Source organism: Rissa tridactyla, chromosome 1, assembly GCF_028500815.1.
Source record: "Rissa tridactyla isolate bRisTri1 chromosome 1, bRisTri1.patW.cur.20221130, whole genome shotgun sequence".
NCBI classification, from domain to species: Eukaryota; Metazoa; Chordata; class Aves; order Charadriiformes; family Laridae; genus Rissa; species Rissa tridactyla.
The window spans coordinates 82,871,558-82,889,187 of record NC_071466.1 but is presented as its reverse complement, the minus strand read 5'-3'; the positions used below and the strand labels follow the sequence as shown (position 1 = coordinate 82,889,187).

Genomic DNA, 17,630 nt, shown 5'->3' with positions numbered 1-17,630 from the left:
GATTTTCTTCTCTTTTGGTTCTTCCCAGTGTGCTATTTGTCAGATCTTCATTCTCCATCTCCCCAGCCCCAGTTTTCTATGTGGCACATTGAAGTTTGCATCTTTCTTTCTTCCTAGCCTATTTCTTTCCCAAATATAAATTTAACTAGTGTGCTTATCATTTACACACCTGTCTGTCCAAAGCTTCTGCTATCCAAATGAAAATCTGGTATCTCTCTGAAAGTTGCCAGCCAGACATTGAGATGTCAAGCTCAGCATGGTAAAACAATACCCTTAATCTTCTTCTGACTGTTCTATCCTCTGTATATATAGCCTTGACATCATTTGAAAGCTTTCTTATCTTGCCAGTTGCTCAAGCTTTTCATCTGGAACTCATCTTTTTCTAAACATGTATTTAGATAGATCCAGGCAATGCATAAGGCTTGCAAACTCTCTGCACAATATTACTAACATAAGGACTTTTTTTTTATCCATTGTGAATCAAAAATACTTGTTCTGTGTCTTAATACTCTGAAATCAATTGCAGGAACATCTATTCTTTGACGTTGCAATTTGCCCTGCTTCAGAAATCCCATCTGAAACAATGATACATTTTCTTCATCCATCACTTTAGCTATGACTGTACCAAGAAATATGCATTGCCTGGCATATATACCAGCATTTTTTTCACACAGAAGCAACTTCATTCTGGAAACCCTTCACTACTTGTCTTTCCTCTTAACTCTTTCAGTATTAAAAGATCAAAACCCACCTCCAGCCAGCTCAGTCTCATGCTTTGGAAGTAACAACTGAGAGAAGTTTAGAGCAGCTTCCTTAACTCCTTCATGTTTATACCAGCAGTATCAATATTTCTAGCACCATTAAGTCAAGGGGGTGGCTTAGATCTTTGATTTTCACTCATATCAAAATCAGAAAGGAACGCTTATGTCAGGGAGGTGGAGACCAAGCGAAAAAAGAAAGTTGAGGTGGTTTTAGTCAATCTCTGTGACCTTGACCTGAAAGGATTTAGAAATAGTCTCAATAGTCACCTAGGAGCCACTGCATTCATGCTGGGATTCACCAATGAGAGATGGCAGTTTCCCTAAACTGCCTTTCAGGTGTATGGGCCATGCAAGCGCTTTCACAGATGACATTGAACAGAAGATGGGTTAGACTAACCCCATTGAAAGGGAGTAGGTATACTCACAAGGTTAGTTACTTCTGGGAGCAAATTTAAGAAACTGCTTTTCTAATATTAGTTATTGCCTTTCAGGCACTTCAGATGTGGTTCCTGACTATTTAAGTGGGCATGCTCAATTTTGAATTGAAGTCATACAGATGAACTAAAACAGCCTTCAACGATTTTCACTCATGTCAAAGAGTGTTGATTCTTGAATGCAGGTAGATGAAAGTCAATGTGACTGAAGCAGTTACCACTCACAGATGTTTGTGCTGATCCTCTATTGCGATTGCCACCCCATGACCAAGGAGAGCTATAGATGTTAGGAAGCAATTCCTTAAACCGCTGCGGCTTTCATTGTGCCTTGCTAAGTCTGCTGGCACTGATTCCAGGTTCCCTCACTGCTCAAGGTGGTAAATTTGGGATTTTCAATAGCTGCCTCAAATTTTTTTCAGCTCTCCCTGACATTGGGTAGCACTTTATTGGGAGGCTGGCAATAGCTGATGGCATTAACAGCATCAGCTTTAACATCACTTAACAAACAATCATTAACAAACATCACTCTTGGTATTGTTGCGAGTCAGTGCTCCTTCCTCACCCTGGAATTGACAGGAAGGGCTCATGGGCAATCGCTGCTTCTCCCTGGGAAACAGGACCAAAGCGTGGACACGAGACTTTATGTCTTCCACTGCTGTGCTTGAGATATGCGGGGCCTCCTCTTCCCAAGCAGCTGTGGAGCACACCAGAGTCAAGACCACATCAGGGAAGGTGCATGCTGCAGCCCTGAGATCGCTCTGGAGTCTCTGTTGAGCTTTCCCTGTGGCATCTGAGCTCTGTAGCAGTACTATAAATTTGATAAGCAGATCACACACTATGAAATGTAATAATGAAGATAAATTATTAAGGTCAATCTCTTTAATTGCATTACGGACTTACACTCTTCAGAGGAGTATGTGCTTTGGAATGATGAATTTGTCAGTCAGATTTCTACATTATTTTGAAAGTTGTAACAAACCATTTGCATGCAGACTTCCCTGTCCATCTACAGAAGCGGGTTAATTTTGTTTTACTCTGAGTGGTTTATGAAATGAAGAGCTGAGTTTCATGCAGTATACTGCAGGTGGGTGTGGGTTAATCATAAGAGCAAGGGAAAAGATGTCCTGCTTCGGTCAAATCTCTTTTTTTTGTCATTCTCATTACATGAAGGTCTGTAAATCTCCAGCCATAAGGCCAGCCAGGTGTGCTTATGAAGAGAGAACTTATGCTGTCATTTTCAAAGGAGTTGAAGACACTTAGGTGCTATTGAAATGCAGTTTACGGTTCATTAAACCTTCAGTAATTGTTATTTTCCATAAATTAATATTTATTATCTATGTTGTAGTAATAACAGGTGCATTTCTCAAGTAAAACGTTCTGCTCCATTAGGTGCAGGAGATGACTGAAGAAGAATATAGTTGAGTATTAGCACACAAAAAACGTGGATCCACTTGTATATTTGTGATTGATATACTTTTTCAATTTTTTTTTTGTTTTACCTTGAAGGACAGGCAAAATATGAAAATGAAGCCTCAGCTAGAAAAAAAAAATAGATAACTGCAGCTGATTGTTCTGCTGAATACGTTTTTGAAACAGAGCTGATAGGACCAGTGCAGTACTGCACAGCTTTCAGCATGGTTAGCTGGCCTCAGTTAGTACACAGCCTCTAAACCACAGCATTCGTCTTTCCAAAAGATTGCGGGGGGTGTTTCTTCTCCTTTTGTTTATATTCCCCTTCTGGATGACTGTTCTTATTGTAGTTCATTTCTCTCTCTCTCTCTCTCTTTGTTAATACCCATTTGTCCCAAGGGTTCCTCTGCCGAGAGAAAAAAAAAAAGTCATTGGTAGTCTTCTGTGTTACAATATTTAGAGCATTACAAATCATGGTCATATCATGAAAGACATTTGAACGTTTCCTTATGCCTGTTGGTTGAAAGAGGCTGCTTAGAAATGCGTCTGCACTTTAATCTGTGGGAACATATATCGGTAAACCAGGGACATGAACTATAAAAACTCAGAAAGTAAAATAGATGTTTCATAAAAATAAGTTGTTGCAAAAGTAAAGGTGAAATTCCTTCAGAGGGACCTTTTTTTGAGGCCATTAGTTGTGGCTAACAGAAGTTACAGAGCTGAAAGCAAAAATACCATTCAGAGTTGCCTTCCTTTTCCTTTAATTTAAGCATATTGTGGTTGTTTCAGCTTGAGTACCCTCCTTCTTCACTCTGTGACAGCTGGAAGGAACACTGTTAAACACAAGGAAATTTTTTTTTTTCTTTTTTGCATGATGGTGGCATGTAGGGAAGATGATTAGGAATGAGGCTCCCACCGAGACAAGCATGCAGGAAGGACCACAAGTCTTTCAAAAAAAGACTCATTTGTTTCTTATTTAGGTGCCTGTTTTTGTAGAGAATGCAAACAAGGAAAATTTAGATCTAAGAATTTTGCTTCAAGTTCCACTTAAATAAACCTGTGTGTTAATAGGGGTAAAGAATGTATAGCTTGCTACACAGAGATAAAAAAACCCAACAACCAGAGGGACAACTTTTTATTAAAGTGTTTGGGTTGTTTTCTAGAATTCTTTAATTGGCAATGACATTGAATTTTAGGTTGTAATAGTCATACAGTCATTAAGCTATGATAAGAACTCTATGTAAGGCTGAAAAAAAGTGAGTTGTATTGCCAACAGAAATTATATGCATCTATATTAGAAAGGATAGCTAGGAAATAAATAAAAATGAACTTGGAGAGATTGAGCATGAAAAAAATGAACGTGTGGAGGCTTGACCAAAATTATATTTTTTTTAAAACCGCTTAGCCAATCTCTGGTAAAACAGGTTAGGCAAATGGTGCTTTCAAGTCAACAGTGAAGAGTGTTGACTCTCCCTATTGATATATGCTTCAGTGAAACTTTGATCATTTCAGTGTGATGGTCAGAAACTAACATAGAAAAAATAGTATGTCAATTGTCCCCATTAATCACAGTGTAATGTGACCACCAACATATTGCTTGTGCTAGGGCATCTGAAACTAAAGCTACTTTAATACAAATTATTTTCAAAATCTGGAGTTCCTAGGTGATTATATTGAAAGGAAGAATTCCTTTGCAACAATTTATTGATAATCTAAGTTACTACTGGAATTAGTGAAAAGTTGTTGAAAAGCCTGTTGGACAGTAAAGCTGCAAACTCATACATCAGATGCATCCCCTAATCTTAGGTGAAAAGGGAAATATTTTACTGGTTGTGTCAATAAGCCTCCTCTGTTGTATCTCATAGCTCCCAACCCACCCACCATTCGAGAAGAACTCTGTACAGCTTCTTATGATACCATTACTGTCCACTGGACATCGGATGATGAGTTCAGTGTGGTCTCTTACGAGCTGCAGTACACCATCTTCACCGGACAAGCTAATGTTGTTAGTAAGTATAAACCTTCTCTCTTCTAGTTCTGTTTCCTTATGGTTTCTTCGTAAAGCAAGTACTTTTAAATATAAATGACTCATAAGTCAAGAAAAAAAAAGAAAAAAATATTTTCTATGAAGATTTAAAGCCAAAATTTTAAATCCAGGCCAGTACCGATTTCAAGGGGTTTTAAAATTAAGAATTCATTTTGTTAAAATTTCTTCTGTGTTTTGTGGGAGTGCCATGTACTGAGAGTTTTCAAAGACTGAAACCAGCACATATTCGCAAAGGCACAAGTACTGCCCATGTTAACAGGACATCATAAAATCATAGAACCATAGAAAAGTTTGAGTTGGAAGGAACCTTTAGAGGTCATCTAGTCCAAACCCCCTGCAATGAGCAAGGACATCTTCAACTAGATGAGGTTGCTCAGAGCCCCGTCCAACCTGACCCGGAATATTTCCAGGGATGGGGCAACTGCCACCTCTCCGGGCGACCTGGGCCTATGTTTCACCACCTTCACTGTAAAAAATGTCTTCCTTATATCTAATCTGAATCTACCATCTTTTAGTTTAAAACTATTACCCCTTGTCCTAGTGCAACAAAAAATCTGTCCCCATCTTTCTTACAAGCTCGCTTTAAGTATTGAAAGGCCACAATGAGGCTTCCCCGGAACCCCAACTCTCTCAGCCTGTCCTCACAGGAGAGGTGCTCCAGCCCTCTAATCATTTTTGTGGCCCTTCTCTGGACCACTTCCAACAGGTCCATGTCTTTCCTGTGCTGAGGGCTCTAGTGCTGGATGCAGTACTCCAACTGGGGTCTCACCAGAGCAGAGTAGAGGGGCAGAATCACCTCCCTTGACCTGCTGGCCACACTTCTTTTGATGCTTTCTGGGCTGCGAGTGCACATTTCCAGCTCATGTTGAGCTTCTCATCAACCAACATCCCCAAGTCCTTCTCAGCAGGGTTGCTTTCAATCCCCCAGCCCGTATTGGTACTGGGGGTTGCGCCAACCTGGGGACAGGATCTTGCACTTGGCCTTGTTGAACCTCATGAGGTTCACATGGGCCCACTTCTTGACTTGTCTCTTTCATCTTAGGTCCCTTGTTGCAGATGTAGCCACAGGCACGAAGACCTCATTCCTATTGTCTGGGCTAGTCAGGCACTTGGGACCCTCTCTTGAACCGGTCACTTAGTTACCCTTGACAACTGGACCTTTTTCAGAAATACAGATTAAGTCCTTCCCTCTGATATTTACCGTCTTCAAGGCTACAAAGCATAGGTCTCAGCTAGTACACCAAAGGCTAGGGCAGCAAACATAAGTGGAAAAACAATTAATATGGTAACTTTGTTCAATTTATAATGACATTAATTATGATTACTTTGTATTTTGTACTGTAGCCCATTTTTTATTAAATACACTCTCTGTTTTGAATCTGTGACTTTCCTGAATGAACAAGCTTACTAATTATTCCTCAGAGTGTTTTATTGTTAAATAACTATTCCTCAAAAAAAAAACGATATTGTCTAACCTTTGGCCAGGAAGTCAACACTTCTGGGTTCAGTGCATAGTGAGCATTGACTATGAATTTGGAGAAGTCATTTAACTTCTTCCTGTTGTTCCCTGTATGTTTAACGGGAATACCACTAGCTGACATGTACCTGCTTTGCAAAACTGTCTGAAATCAGCCAATTCAATCAAAAGGTGGAGTTTTTTCAGTCAACAGGCATTTAAATTTGGAACTTATTGCCACAGAAGGTTGTTGATTAAAAGTCTGTTTGAGTTCAAGATATGACTGGATAGATTGTGCAAGAAAAATCCACTGAGAACAATGCAGTGCAGAGACTTCCTTCTGGCTCAGGAAGTCCCCGAGCTGTAAGCTGTTGGAGCCTGGGAGAGCATGGTGAGAAATGATCGCTGTATATTTTCCCTGTTCCTTAACACCTTCCTAGGCTCTTGCTTTTGTCCACCATCAGATACCCTGGGCACGCACTGAGCTAGATAGGCTTAGCTCTGACCCAGTGATTTTGTTCTTACAAAATTTGTTGAGATGCTTGGATGAAAGTCAGTGCTGTGGACATGCTTACATACTTTATATCAGTGCAAAAATGGTATGGTCTATGCCCAGTCTCCATACTGAGCCAAACGCTTGCACTGACTCCTCTGTTGGTGTGAGCACCTCATTTTCTCCATCGCTAAACTGGAGTTAGTTCTCCAAACCATCTGAAAGGATATCTGAGGCTTCGTGCACTGGCATTTTAAAACCATTTTTTAGTAGCATGCTGTGAATATATCATGGTATTCAGGGTTGACTGAAAAATCAGGTGGATTATTGAAAATCTGATGAGTGTTTCGCTAAAACCTCCATTTAGTATTTCACTAAACAGACTAATTTTGGACAACACACTGTAAAATTTAAGATTGCTGGAAAGAGCAAGTAACCTTCAACACATGCTCCTACATCTGAGCAAGCTGGATACCAAGAAGGTCTAATAGTAATTTGGAACAAATTGGAACACAGTAGATAAGGAAGGAAAAGCTTCCCTGATTATTCACTGCTAAGCAGGCAGGTCTTAAAGGTAACACAGTTCGTTGCTTGTTTTCTAACCCATTTTTATCTGTGGCTTTGTGCTAGAAGGCTTTATGCAAGTCAGTTATTGTAACTACTTGTCAACACAGCAGCAGAAAGGTGTGCCATTTCCACACCTTTGTCATGTGGGGTTTTACTCTTTGCTTACTAATGAATAAATAACAAGGTATTTCATTTTTAGGCTGTATTACAGGTTTCCCATGTGAAGGCGAAAGCTTTGATCTGCAAAACATGTATCAATTAATCTACTTCCAGAGACGCAATATGATAATTTTTGGGTCTAGCATGAAGTGCTCAGTGTGCAGTCTGAACTTTTCATTTTGCCACTTTGAAAAAATGGTGTCATTAAAAGTTTGAAGAGAAAACAAATCAACGCTGTAAGAAACTTTGTTTGCAAAGTGCTCTGAAGACGTTAAATGGCAGTAGGAAGAAATGAAAGAATGGGCTCTCTTTTTTTTATTTTTTTGAATGCAATAGGTCTTATACAAATATCCTGGCTGTTAGTTTCAATTTAATTGAAAGCTATAATGTTAACCCAAATTGAATACATGCATATATAAGTATATGCGGAATGGTTTTCTAAATGTTGTAAAGCTTTTTTCTAACCTCATTATTTAACGTAGACTTGAACACCTCCAATGGAGATGTTCCTGCCAAGTCTAACTGCTGCAGATCTGCCCGGGTTTCTAACACGTGGGGCTGTCCCAGTACTTTTAAATTTTCACTGGTACAGGAAATTTGCCCACTAACATCCTGATTTGACTCAGAACACTGCTTGGACATCTCTTCACTTTGTTGGATTATATTCTTTGTCCTGCAAAAGGGTCTGATATCACAATTTTTATAGATGACTTTCCAAAATTGTCCCTAGAATATCAGAACGTACCTTAACAGCGTGGCGTAACACAGAAAGCTATTTTCACTGTAAGTAGCATTAGCAGGCGCTGCACTGCAGCCTTCATGATGAGCTGAAGCTAGGTCATCCTTTTTTTTTTTTTCGAATCCTGTTTTAATGGAATAGATTTTGGTTTAGCACAAATTTCTTTCTATTTATGGAATTTGCATGCTGTTGCACATAACTATTTTTAAAACTTATTTCTCTGTGATATCCCAAAAAGTCTCCATCGGTATTGCGTTCTGCCTGTAGTGGATAATGTAAAGAGGTTCACACATCGTCTTCAGTTCTGCGTTTTTGTAGCTATGAATTACTCAGAAAGGAGTAGCTAGAGTACTGCATTAAACCAACAAGCTTTTTTCCCCTGAGACAATAGGAATCACTTTGCATACATACCCACCTACCGTGCTAATGGAGGTTGTTATTTTGGAATCCGTTTCTTAAAACCACAGAGCCAGACTGACTGCACTTTCTGCTCTTCAGTACATTTCCCCCACCAGAGGCATATATCATTCAGAGATTGCTAAGAATTCAGTAACAAAAACAAGCAATGCTATGTTTTTCTAGGGTATTTTCTATCCAACATAATCATCTATATTCTTTTTTATTAACTGAAAAATTGGAGAGTTAACATTTGATGGAAAAGGTCCAAATAGAGTATTTCATTTTGAATCCTATTTCATACAGGAAAGATTATTTCCAAATGTGGCCAAACGCCTTGGCTATTAATGCTTGGCAGCCCTGTTCTGTGCATAAGAGCAATACAGAACTTTAAATTAAGCAGGCTTTTACTAAAGCAGTTGTTCTCAGAGTTACACCATTCGCACATTTGCATTTCTGAGAGGCAGCTAATCACCTGCAATCTGAATGTTGTAAAGGCTTTTAAAATGACTTTGTCACTAGCTAGCTAACATGCATTATAATTTCATTATCCCATTTCAATAAATTTTCAAGTATTTATTGAGTATGCATTTTTTTAACATCATGGAATTGCTTTAGTGTGCTTCAGGAAGGTTAAAATTTAAACACCCAGCTTTTTACTAGGTGCAATACAAGATGTCTTCATGAAAAACATCTCTCTCTTCAAGACAAAAAGCAGTAAATAATACTATCTTTCCTGGTAAATGGAATTCAGGTTAGTTAGTTTCATTGGCTAAATACTAGAATTCACTGTATTAAGGATACGGTGTGCTGTCAGAACCTTCTCAGTGATACATGGTTACTCTTCCTGTAAGATAGAGTAAATTTTTGTTGAAGGATCTAAGACAATTTGGAGCCCAAGCTTCCATGAAAAACAGTGTTTATGATTCACCAATTAATTTTTGAATGTTCTAGCTTTTGTCTGTTTCTGGAAGTTTTAATTTATTGCAATCTTCAGATACCTACTGAGGATTATATTGAGTATGTTTTAATGGCACAAAAGCAAGTTTGGGATAAAACCAAGAAAATTTGAAGAGTATAAAAACAGTGTATTTCTTAAAAAAATGTGATGTGTTTTGCAGAAACTCTGCATATATTATTTTCTTTCACATGGGAATGCAGGGTGGGGGTGGAGAGCTGTTACCTTCACCTACTGTATTTGTTCTACCAATTTGAATTGGTAATAATTTATTTAAATAAAGCACTTAAAAATAATTAAAATGCTCAAGAGATTAAATAACCTTCCCATGACTTTTGTGCTCCTCTTCCAGTTTTCAAGAAGATGTAATTTATTAAAATCTACCAGTGTAAATTTTAGGAGGATTTACACCTTGGGATTTTTCCCATCTGTTTTTTAAAGTGCATCGACAGCCAACACCAGGGAAATAGCTTTACAAATTATTACCTCCAGACTCTGAGAAACTTGTTTTGAAAACTCACACATCCTGTACGGACATCACTGTGCTTGCTGCACCGTTCCAGGATGTAATTTAAATTCTCTACATTTTTGTAGGCTACAGTTTTAAAATACATTGTTTTACCACCTGCATAACCCTGTAAAAAGCCCTGGGTTTTTGAAACAAGAAACCTGAATGTAGCCTGGATTAGGAGTGGGTACAATAGAAAACCCTTAGCTCCTGCTGCTGCTCCAGTGAGGAGAAGGTGTGTGCTTTCCCACTTAACCTGCTGCCACCGGCAGGGAGCTGAGGGGGCAAACGCTACTCTCGGATGCCCACATTCCCATGTTGCCTGCTCATTTCCCTGAGCTTTCTTAATCATCTTCTTTTGTATTCAGAGAAGAAAGGCTGTCCTGGCAGGGCATAACTGGAGACACATCCTTTTGATGTAGTGAGAAAATATTCTTTCATACCTAAATGCTTAACTTGACTGCCACTCATTATTATTTCTCATTCTGAAGGATTTTGGACTTGTAGATTGACAGCATCAAAACTTCATTTCCAAGATTTCTAGTATCAAAGTTCAGTTTAAAGCCTGTTATCAAGTAGCTCACAGTGAGGAGGCACATGGACACATCACTGAGCTCCTGGGTGTGGAGCCAAGAGCCGAGCTTGTTGGGATAGCAAGATTTGTTAAGCAAAGTAACCGAGTCAGTCATTGCACATCCAGAATTTAGTGTACACCAGTAGTCTGGGGTGCCTAAGACTGGAAGGACAAAGAAAGAAACCCAAGGCGCCTTGTGCCATCAAAGAAGATAGAGCCTTCCCCTATAACACAAGTCAGGTCAAACGAGGGGTTCACAACTCTCTCTATCGACTGCACAGATATTGTAGGATAGGTAAAGTCCTAACTCAGGAACTGTGTTCTTTGTTCAAGGTCATGTGGGACGAATGTACACCTGCCTGTGAGCGTTTTGCCATTAACCCCAGAAGCGGAAGCCAAGATGTAGCAATACCTAAAATTATTGTGGCTCTGCCTTATATACACAGAAATCTAAATTGACCAGTAACTAGATTATTTAATAATATAATAATTTACCCTGTGTGAGTATTTACAGACTAATGAGTATCGCATGTGTATAAATCCAGGAGAAGATAGACTGGAGAGGAGACTCATAGCAACACAACTGTACCTTCACAGTCCTTCATATACCTATTTGATCCAAGTTGTATACTTCGTTAAGGAGCCTCTGGAGGGTAACATAAAAAGTGTAATGCAAGCCTTAAAACTGTGCCCTTCAGAGAGTTGTAGTGACTAATACAAATCTAATTTTGAGATGCTTTAGCAAAAATCTGGGCATTTCTGTGTCTGCTTAAAGTTTTGTTTATATATGGCCTGTGTATACCATACACCTTTTCTTTCAAAGTGTGGTTGCGGAAGGAGAAGACACTTCCAGGACCATTGTTTGGATTCATCCCAATTACCATCATATGTTATTTGATACCCCACCAGGGGCATCTGAGTTAAGGATACCTTGGTCATCCTGGACTCCCTCTAAATCCAGTGCTTCACTTTTTTATTTTAAATTAACACTTATTTTGCAATAGCACCTATGAGTCAGGTAAGTGATGGTCTCAATGAAAAATCAATGTGGTAGTTCAGCTACGGAACAATTGTGCCTTTAATACCCGTGGCAAATTTTTATTGAGAAAAGATGAGGATTCCTCTGAGCAGTCAGTGCTCAGGAGGTTTCATTCCTTCATTTTATGCCAGGAAACTGCTGCTTTTATTTCCTTTCTTCCTCTCAGGAAACCCATTCACACCCAGCCTAAAAAAATAAATACCATTCAGTAGGTATGGCTCAGTGAAACAAGATGTGGACTGATGTTGCTATAAGCAGTTTACTACAGGTGCTAGGCGTAACTGGGGGTTTCATGGGGCATATCACTGGATTCCTTTTTTCAGGAGGTAGATAGATGGTTGCTCTATATGATCTAGTTTATCAATAGTCTTGAGAAAAACAGCGCTGCAGGGTTGTTTATCTTTGCTGCTTTTATCCACGTATAGCAAACTGTTTGAATCCCTCGTAGCTGATGTTTAGGGAGGCCACGCATGGTCAGGATGCTCACTGGTTGGAGCATAAGGAACATACTAGGATTCTTTTTCCCCACTTTACACCAGGAAACTGCAACAAAGAAATGTTCTCATTCTGGTAAATCATGGTCCAAAGGCCACAACCCACTGTGAGTTCAGCCAGAGGCTTGGACTTCCAGACTTCAAATCAGGGCAGCGGGGCAGGGGGTTTATCTCACCTCATTTCAGATACCTGAAGGTAGAGGTCTCACCTGCGCTAGTCACCTAGGCTCCCTCTGCGGCCAAGAAAACAGAGGCACTTGTGGTAGGATGTTCACACCTGGAGAGGTGATAGAAACTACTCACTGATATCTGCCTCTCCTCAGAGTCCAGAAAAATATGTTAGGCATTGCAGCTCTTCATTAGATGATGAGGTGATATGAGTCCCACCTGAAACTGTGCCTCAGTTACCCATTTGCACGGTAGAATGAATAGCTGCCTGCCTCTCAAGGATGACGTGTAATGTAAGAAAGCTTTGAGACAAAAGCTACGCAATTCTTAGATTAAAATTTGGGGTATGAGTTCTGTTTCTAATGATCTTTTGTTATGAGAAGCACATCCCAAATGAGGAAAGAAACTCCCAGTATGGTTATGCATTGTCCATGAGTCTGTAAACCTGTAGCACAGGTCTTTTTCTTTCAAGTTTTGTGTCCAGTAGCCTTTTAATTTTTACTTTACATAAAGGTTTTGTATTGCCTAATATGTAGAGCTGAAATTGTTACTGACTTCTAAAAGATTCTCTTCACTTTACTGATTTGCTGGTAAAACATGAGTTAAAATCTGAAAGCTATTTTTTAATAACACGATAGGTTTCATAACGTGTTGTAGGCCCAGTAAAGGCAGAGACCAAAAAGTCTGTCAGGTTCCTAATTTGGTCAAGCATTTTTCTTTTAAGTTTTCCAGTCTTACATATGCACACACATTCATACACTTCCATCTGCATATATCTTTTTCTAGCTTTATAGCTATATAAAAGGTTGGGAATATATATACACTCCATGAATGTTAAATGTGTTATTTATGTAAATATTTATAATAAGGGAGCTGTCAGACTGGGGATCCATTAGACCAGGAGCTGTTCAAAATGTACAGTAAGTAATATGGGTGATTGACTGCTATTACAGTTATATTACAGTAGGAGAAATTTATGTAGATGAATAAGTTCTTAATGGAGTATTTTCCTGTTTTGCAGATGATATTGCTCTTTCCTTATTTTACTTACTTCCTACGTATTCCTTCCTTCTGTGGTAGGCATCAAACGTATGCAAAAGAGTCTGTAACTGGAAAATTATCCAGCACTCCCCTGGCTGACATCTAACCATGAAGACATAAATCAAAAAGTTGCATCCATTAAATTTACTGGCTTAGATTACATCCTGGCAAAGTCTAGAGCATAAGAGCCAAAGCTTAGTCTAGAGCCCACATCCTACTGTGTTTGGATTCCCATGATTTGCTTCAGGTCCTAAGGAATGCATACCTGGGGACTGTCAGCAAAGGTGGTGCCTCCCCAGCCCTCCTGGCATTACTGTTTATGTTAGTTTTCTGAGGCTTAAACTGAGTTCATTAATCCAAACAGTAGATTGATGGGATCTCCGTAATCCTCTATTTCTTAAACAATAAAGAATTCCTTGTGCTGGGATATGAAACATCTCAGACTGCTCATGCCTCCACTGAGTCATTTCTTAAATGTCCACTTTTTATGGTTGACTTCACGTAGCAAGAACTTAGAACGTACCTTGACTGAGGGCTGATGAAATGAGTTGGTGGCATTAAGTAGCGACTCAGTAAATGTAACAGCCCTTTAAGAGGTACAGAAGCAAAATTGGTATGGCTCGTTGCGTGCTCGGGGGGTGCTTAAAATGTTCCTTTGTTACAAAGGGTTTAGTATGTTATGACTAATGCGCTCTGTTTGAAATTGCAGGTTTATGCAACTCAGCCGACAGCTGGATGATTGTTCCCAACATCAAACAAAACCACTACACAGTGCACGGGTTACAGAGTGGCACTAAGTACATCTTCATTGTTAAGGCCATTAATCAGGCGGGCAGCAGAAGCAGCGAGCCTGGCAAGCTCAAGACAAACAGTAAGTAACGTGAAATCCAGCATGCATACATTCTTCTCTTTTTTTGCCTTCCTTTTCAAGTTTGATCTTTGGAAGATAACAAGAGTGCAGAGCAGTTTAACTTGTTTAAAGTGCTTCCTACAATGAAAACCACTTGTTTAACTCAATTCAAGATTGCCAGAGTCTTCAGTAGTGCAGAAATTACTTTTTTTTGAGAGAGATGCATCTGTAGTGTGGTCACTGGAAATATCATTTAGGAGCAGAGCCATCACATGTGAAATGATTGAAAATACTCTTTTGTGGTTTCGTTTTAATGTCCTCTCTATTCTTTTTCCTCTACAAAGCAAAAACTTTTCCCATGTTTGCAATAAAACATTTTATTTTGGTATAATGCTCATAAGATAATTGCTAGTTTAATTTTATCCTCCAAAATGATCTCTTTCTTAGGACACTGGTAAACTTTCTTAAACTCCATCCGCCTCAATTTTTTATGGAGTTCAACAAGGTGGTAGAGTACTCAGAGATCCCACTTCAAAAAAAATGGTTACACAAATTATTAGCAGATGTAGTATAGCAATGTTAAGACTGGTTTTCGGCCCTTTTCTTCTTGTGTCCCAGCCAATCCCTCAGTCATGTAGTCATCATGGGCAGCTATGAGCACTGGAAAGGGAACAGTGGGATTTGTGCACCCTCTGAAACCTGCTTATTGTAGAGGAGGGTGCTCGAAGAGGGGTGATGCTGAATGTTGCAAGAAGGAGACCGCAGGGAATGGCGCGTACATGTTTCGCGTTTTCCCCTTTCTGCTCTTAACCTGGCTTGCATTTCTGCGTAAAAGCTGCTCATACAAACCCCACATCTGCCACCAAGAATCTGCTTATTGTTAAACGTGGTAACCTACAAGCAAATGTGTAACCAGAGGAGCTGTTTGGAAATGGCAGTCTTTTATCCTTTTGTCTCTTTGTGACCCATTGTGGCACAAAAGCAATCTCTCGGGTGACTCTGAGAACTGACAGTGACCAGTTACACTTCAGTACAGAGAAAGACATCCTTCAGATACTGCTTCAGCAACACAAAAGCTACTAACCAGCTAGAGAGACGGGCCATAGGTATTTTACTGCTACCGAGCGGTAAGAAAAACTAGTTAAAATGTGCCTCATATACTTTCCAATGTGTTCATTTTATACTTCGTCATAATACATAACGAAATACACGTTCCAAAATTAGATGGTAAGTCTAAAGCTAAAAGTACTCCTTACCTCGTTCCTGACCCATCTCTAATAATGTTAATTGAGAATTAGTATTGCCTCAATCATCTCCCATTTTAAATATGGGAGGTGATTTTTTAAATATGCATTTTCAGATTGCCTAGAGATCTGAACCAACACATATTGACTGTCACTGTTCAGATGAACTTGATTTCTTCTTATCCCCCACATTAATGCTTTCAGTTTTACTGCATGAGATACGCTTAACTGTTCATAAACTCTGAACAGTTTACATCTTATGTGAAGTACACGTGTCCGTGACTGACACAGATCTCATGAGCGCACTCATTTCTGTTTCCCGTGCATGTCATCAAATCTTCTGGTTACGTTTTTTTTTCCCTTGATATGAAAGACAATCAGAAGGGAAAAGGGCTTTGCTGGACCACTCATGGAGTCATGCTTTCCTAGTTGTCTTCTGGTGAAGGTAAATGATCATTCTGCTTTTTGTCACAGTGCACAAGCCTGTCAGAATTGTGGCGAGTTTTATATATCTACAGGTTTCGGTTTACCAAAAAGCTTCCTGTTATTGTCTACAAACCTTGTGCTACAGCCGAGGATACGTGCCAAGAGCAATAGCCCCAGTAATGTTTTTACACCATATTATTTGGACCAAGTTACAGTTCACTTCCTTATTTTTAATGCACAGTATCCAGCACCACATGGGCATCCTTCCAAAGCAATCCTGAATTGTTGACTGTGCTTGTTATAAATAAAGCTGTGAGAGAACGAACAGACAAGGCTAGTGCTGCGTCTTATTTTCAAAATAATTTTGTGGGATTTTAAATCATGCTTTTTTGTAGTAAAGATGAAGATGTTATTATGGAGCTTTATCCCTAGAGAATTAATAGAACGTAACTTATTCAAAATCTAATATGCTGTGAAAAAAGCAACCCTCAGACCTTTATTAGCATGTATATTGGTTTCAATTACATGCAAGAATTAGAGTATTCAGGTTACCTCTAGGTCAGAGATAATGGGCATGATGATTATGCAGGGCTCTTTTCAGGGATTATCTACACGGGGAAGTTAGCGCACAATGAGACTGACAGTAAACTGACAATGCAAACTAGCTATTGCAGGGAGAAGAATAGGTTAGTCTATCTCAAGGAGGCTTCAGAGGAGGAGATTAATATGGTTTTGTAATCTTGTGGGCTTCTTAGAGGCTCGCTAATCCACTGTCCTTTTCAAAATCAAAGCCAAACCATTCTTCTGCCATCTTTGTCTCTGCCTCTCTAGGTCAGCCATTTAAACTGGACCCCAAATCTGCACATAGGAAACTGAAAGTGTCGCATGATAACCTGACAGTGGAACGTGATGAAACATCCTCCAAGAAGAGTCACACACCAGAGCGATTCACCAGCCAAGGGAGCTACGGAGTAGCTGGCAATGTGTTCATTGACAGCGGGCGGCATTACTGGGAAGTGGTTATAAGCGGGAGTACATGGTATGTATATGAAAATACATGTGAAAAGAATCACTAGCTCACACCAACGGTCTGTGCAGGTCCCAGCATGGTTTTTCTGTCAGAGACCAGTAGCAGAGGCGTGGGGAACGGTACAAGAGCAGGACAAACATATACTTTCACATTGTTTGTCATAATATATTCTCAATATCCAGCACTTTCGGACTCTGGACCTAAGTCTGCCAGATAGAGCATCTTTATATTTAGTAGCCTTCACAGGATTTTTACTCCATGGCTGGGGATGGTTGTTATTTGAACCCACATACAGTACATTTTAAGATTTTAGTGAATTGGAGAACTTGGAAAGTTTCACCTTGTTTGTTATACAATGGGGCAAATTCTGTAAGTGTAATCATTTCTTTACCAAACGTGAAAGATCTTAACATCTTTCAGTAAGAAAAAAACAAAAAACCAACACAATATGAGGACAATTTGATGATCCAGTTTCACAGGGGTGGAAGTCAGATTAGCTTCTGGGGAGGGGCCATGGAGCAGCAGAGCCCAGGTCTGTGCCCCAGGGTATGGAGCAAGGGGCAGGAAATGGAGGATTGCATTCCTCCGCTCCTGAATGATCCTCTGTGTCATACAGGGGTGGATTTCAGGGGCCTGTTAGTCAGTAGAAGAGATGTTATCCTTTGGGATTCAAAGGCAACAATCACGATGGAAAGTTAATGGAGTGGAAAAATCAGTGAGGTCTTCAGGTATGCCCACTGTCTCAAACAAGAAAAATGCTGTTTGCCTGTGCCAACTCTGAGGAGTGGAAATAGAGTAATTTATGGCATATTAATCTCTGATGGTTGAAAGTCCAA

The 17,630-nt window shown here is 39.6% G+C and overlaps 1 protein-coding gene across 8 annotated transcripts in view; it reads left to right on the top strand.

Moving 5' to 3' along the window:
* Positions 1-17,630, top strand: part of MID1 (midline 1) — a 261,586-nt gene that overhangs the window by 230,374 nt on the left and 13,582 nt on the right. For all 8 annotated transcript variants that reach the window (XM_054203745.1, XM_054203756.1, XM_054203788.1 and 5 more), the window contains 3 exons: positions 4,471-4,614; positions 13,954-14,115; positions 16,596-16,803. In XM_054203745.1, the coding sequence (XP_054059720.1) occupies positions 4,471-4,614; positions 13,954-14,115; positions 16,596-16,803 (514 nt within the window). The remainder of the gene's footprint in view (positions 1-4,470; positions 4,615-13,953; positions 14,116-16,595; positions 16,804-17,630) is intronic.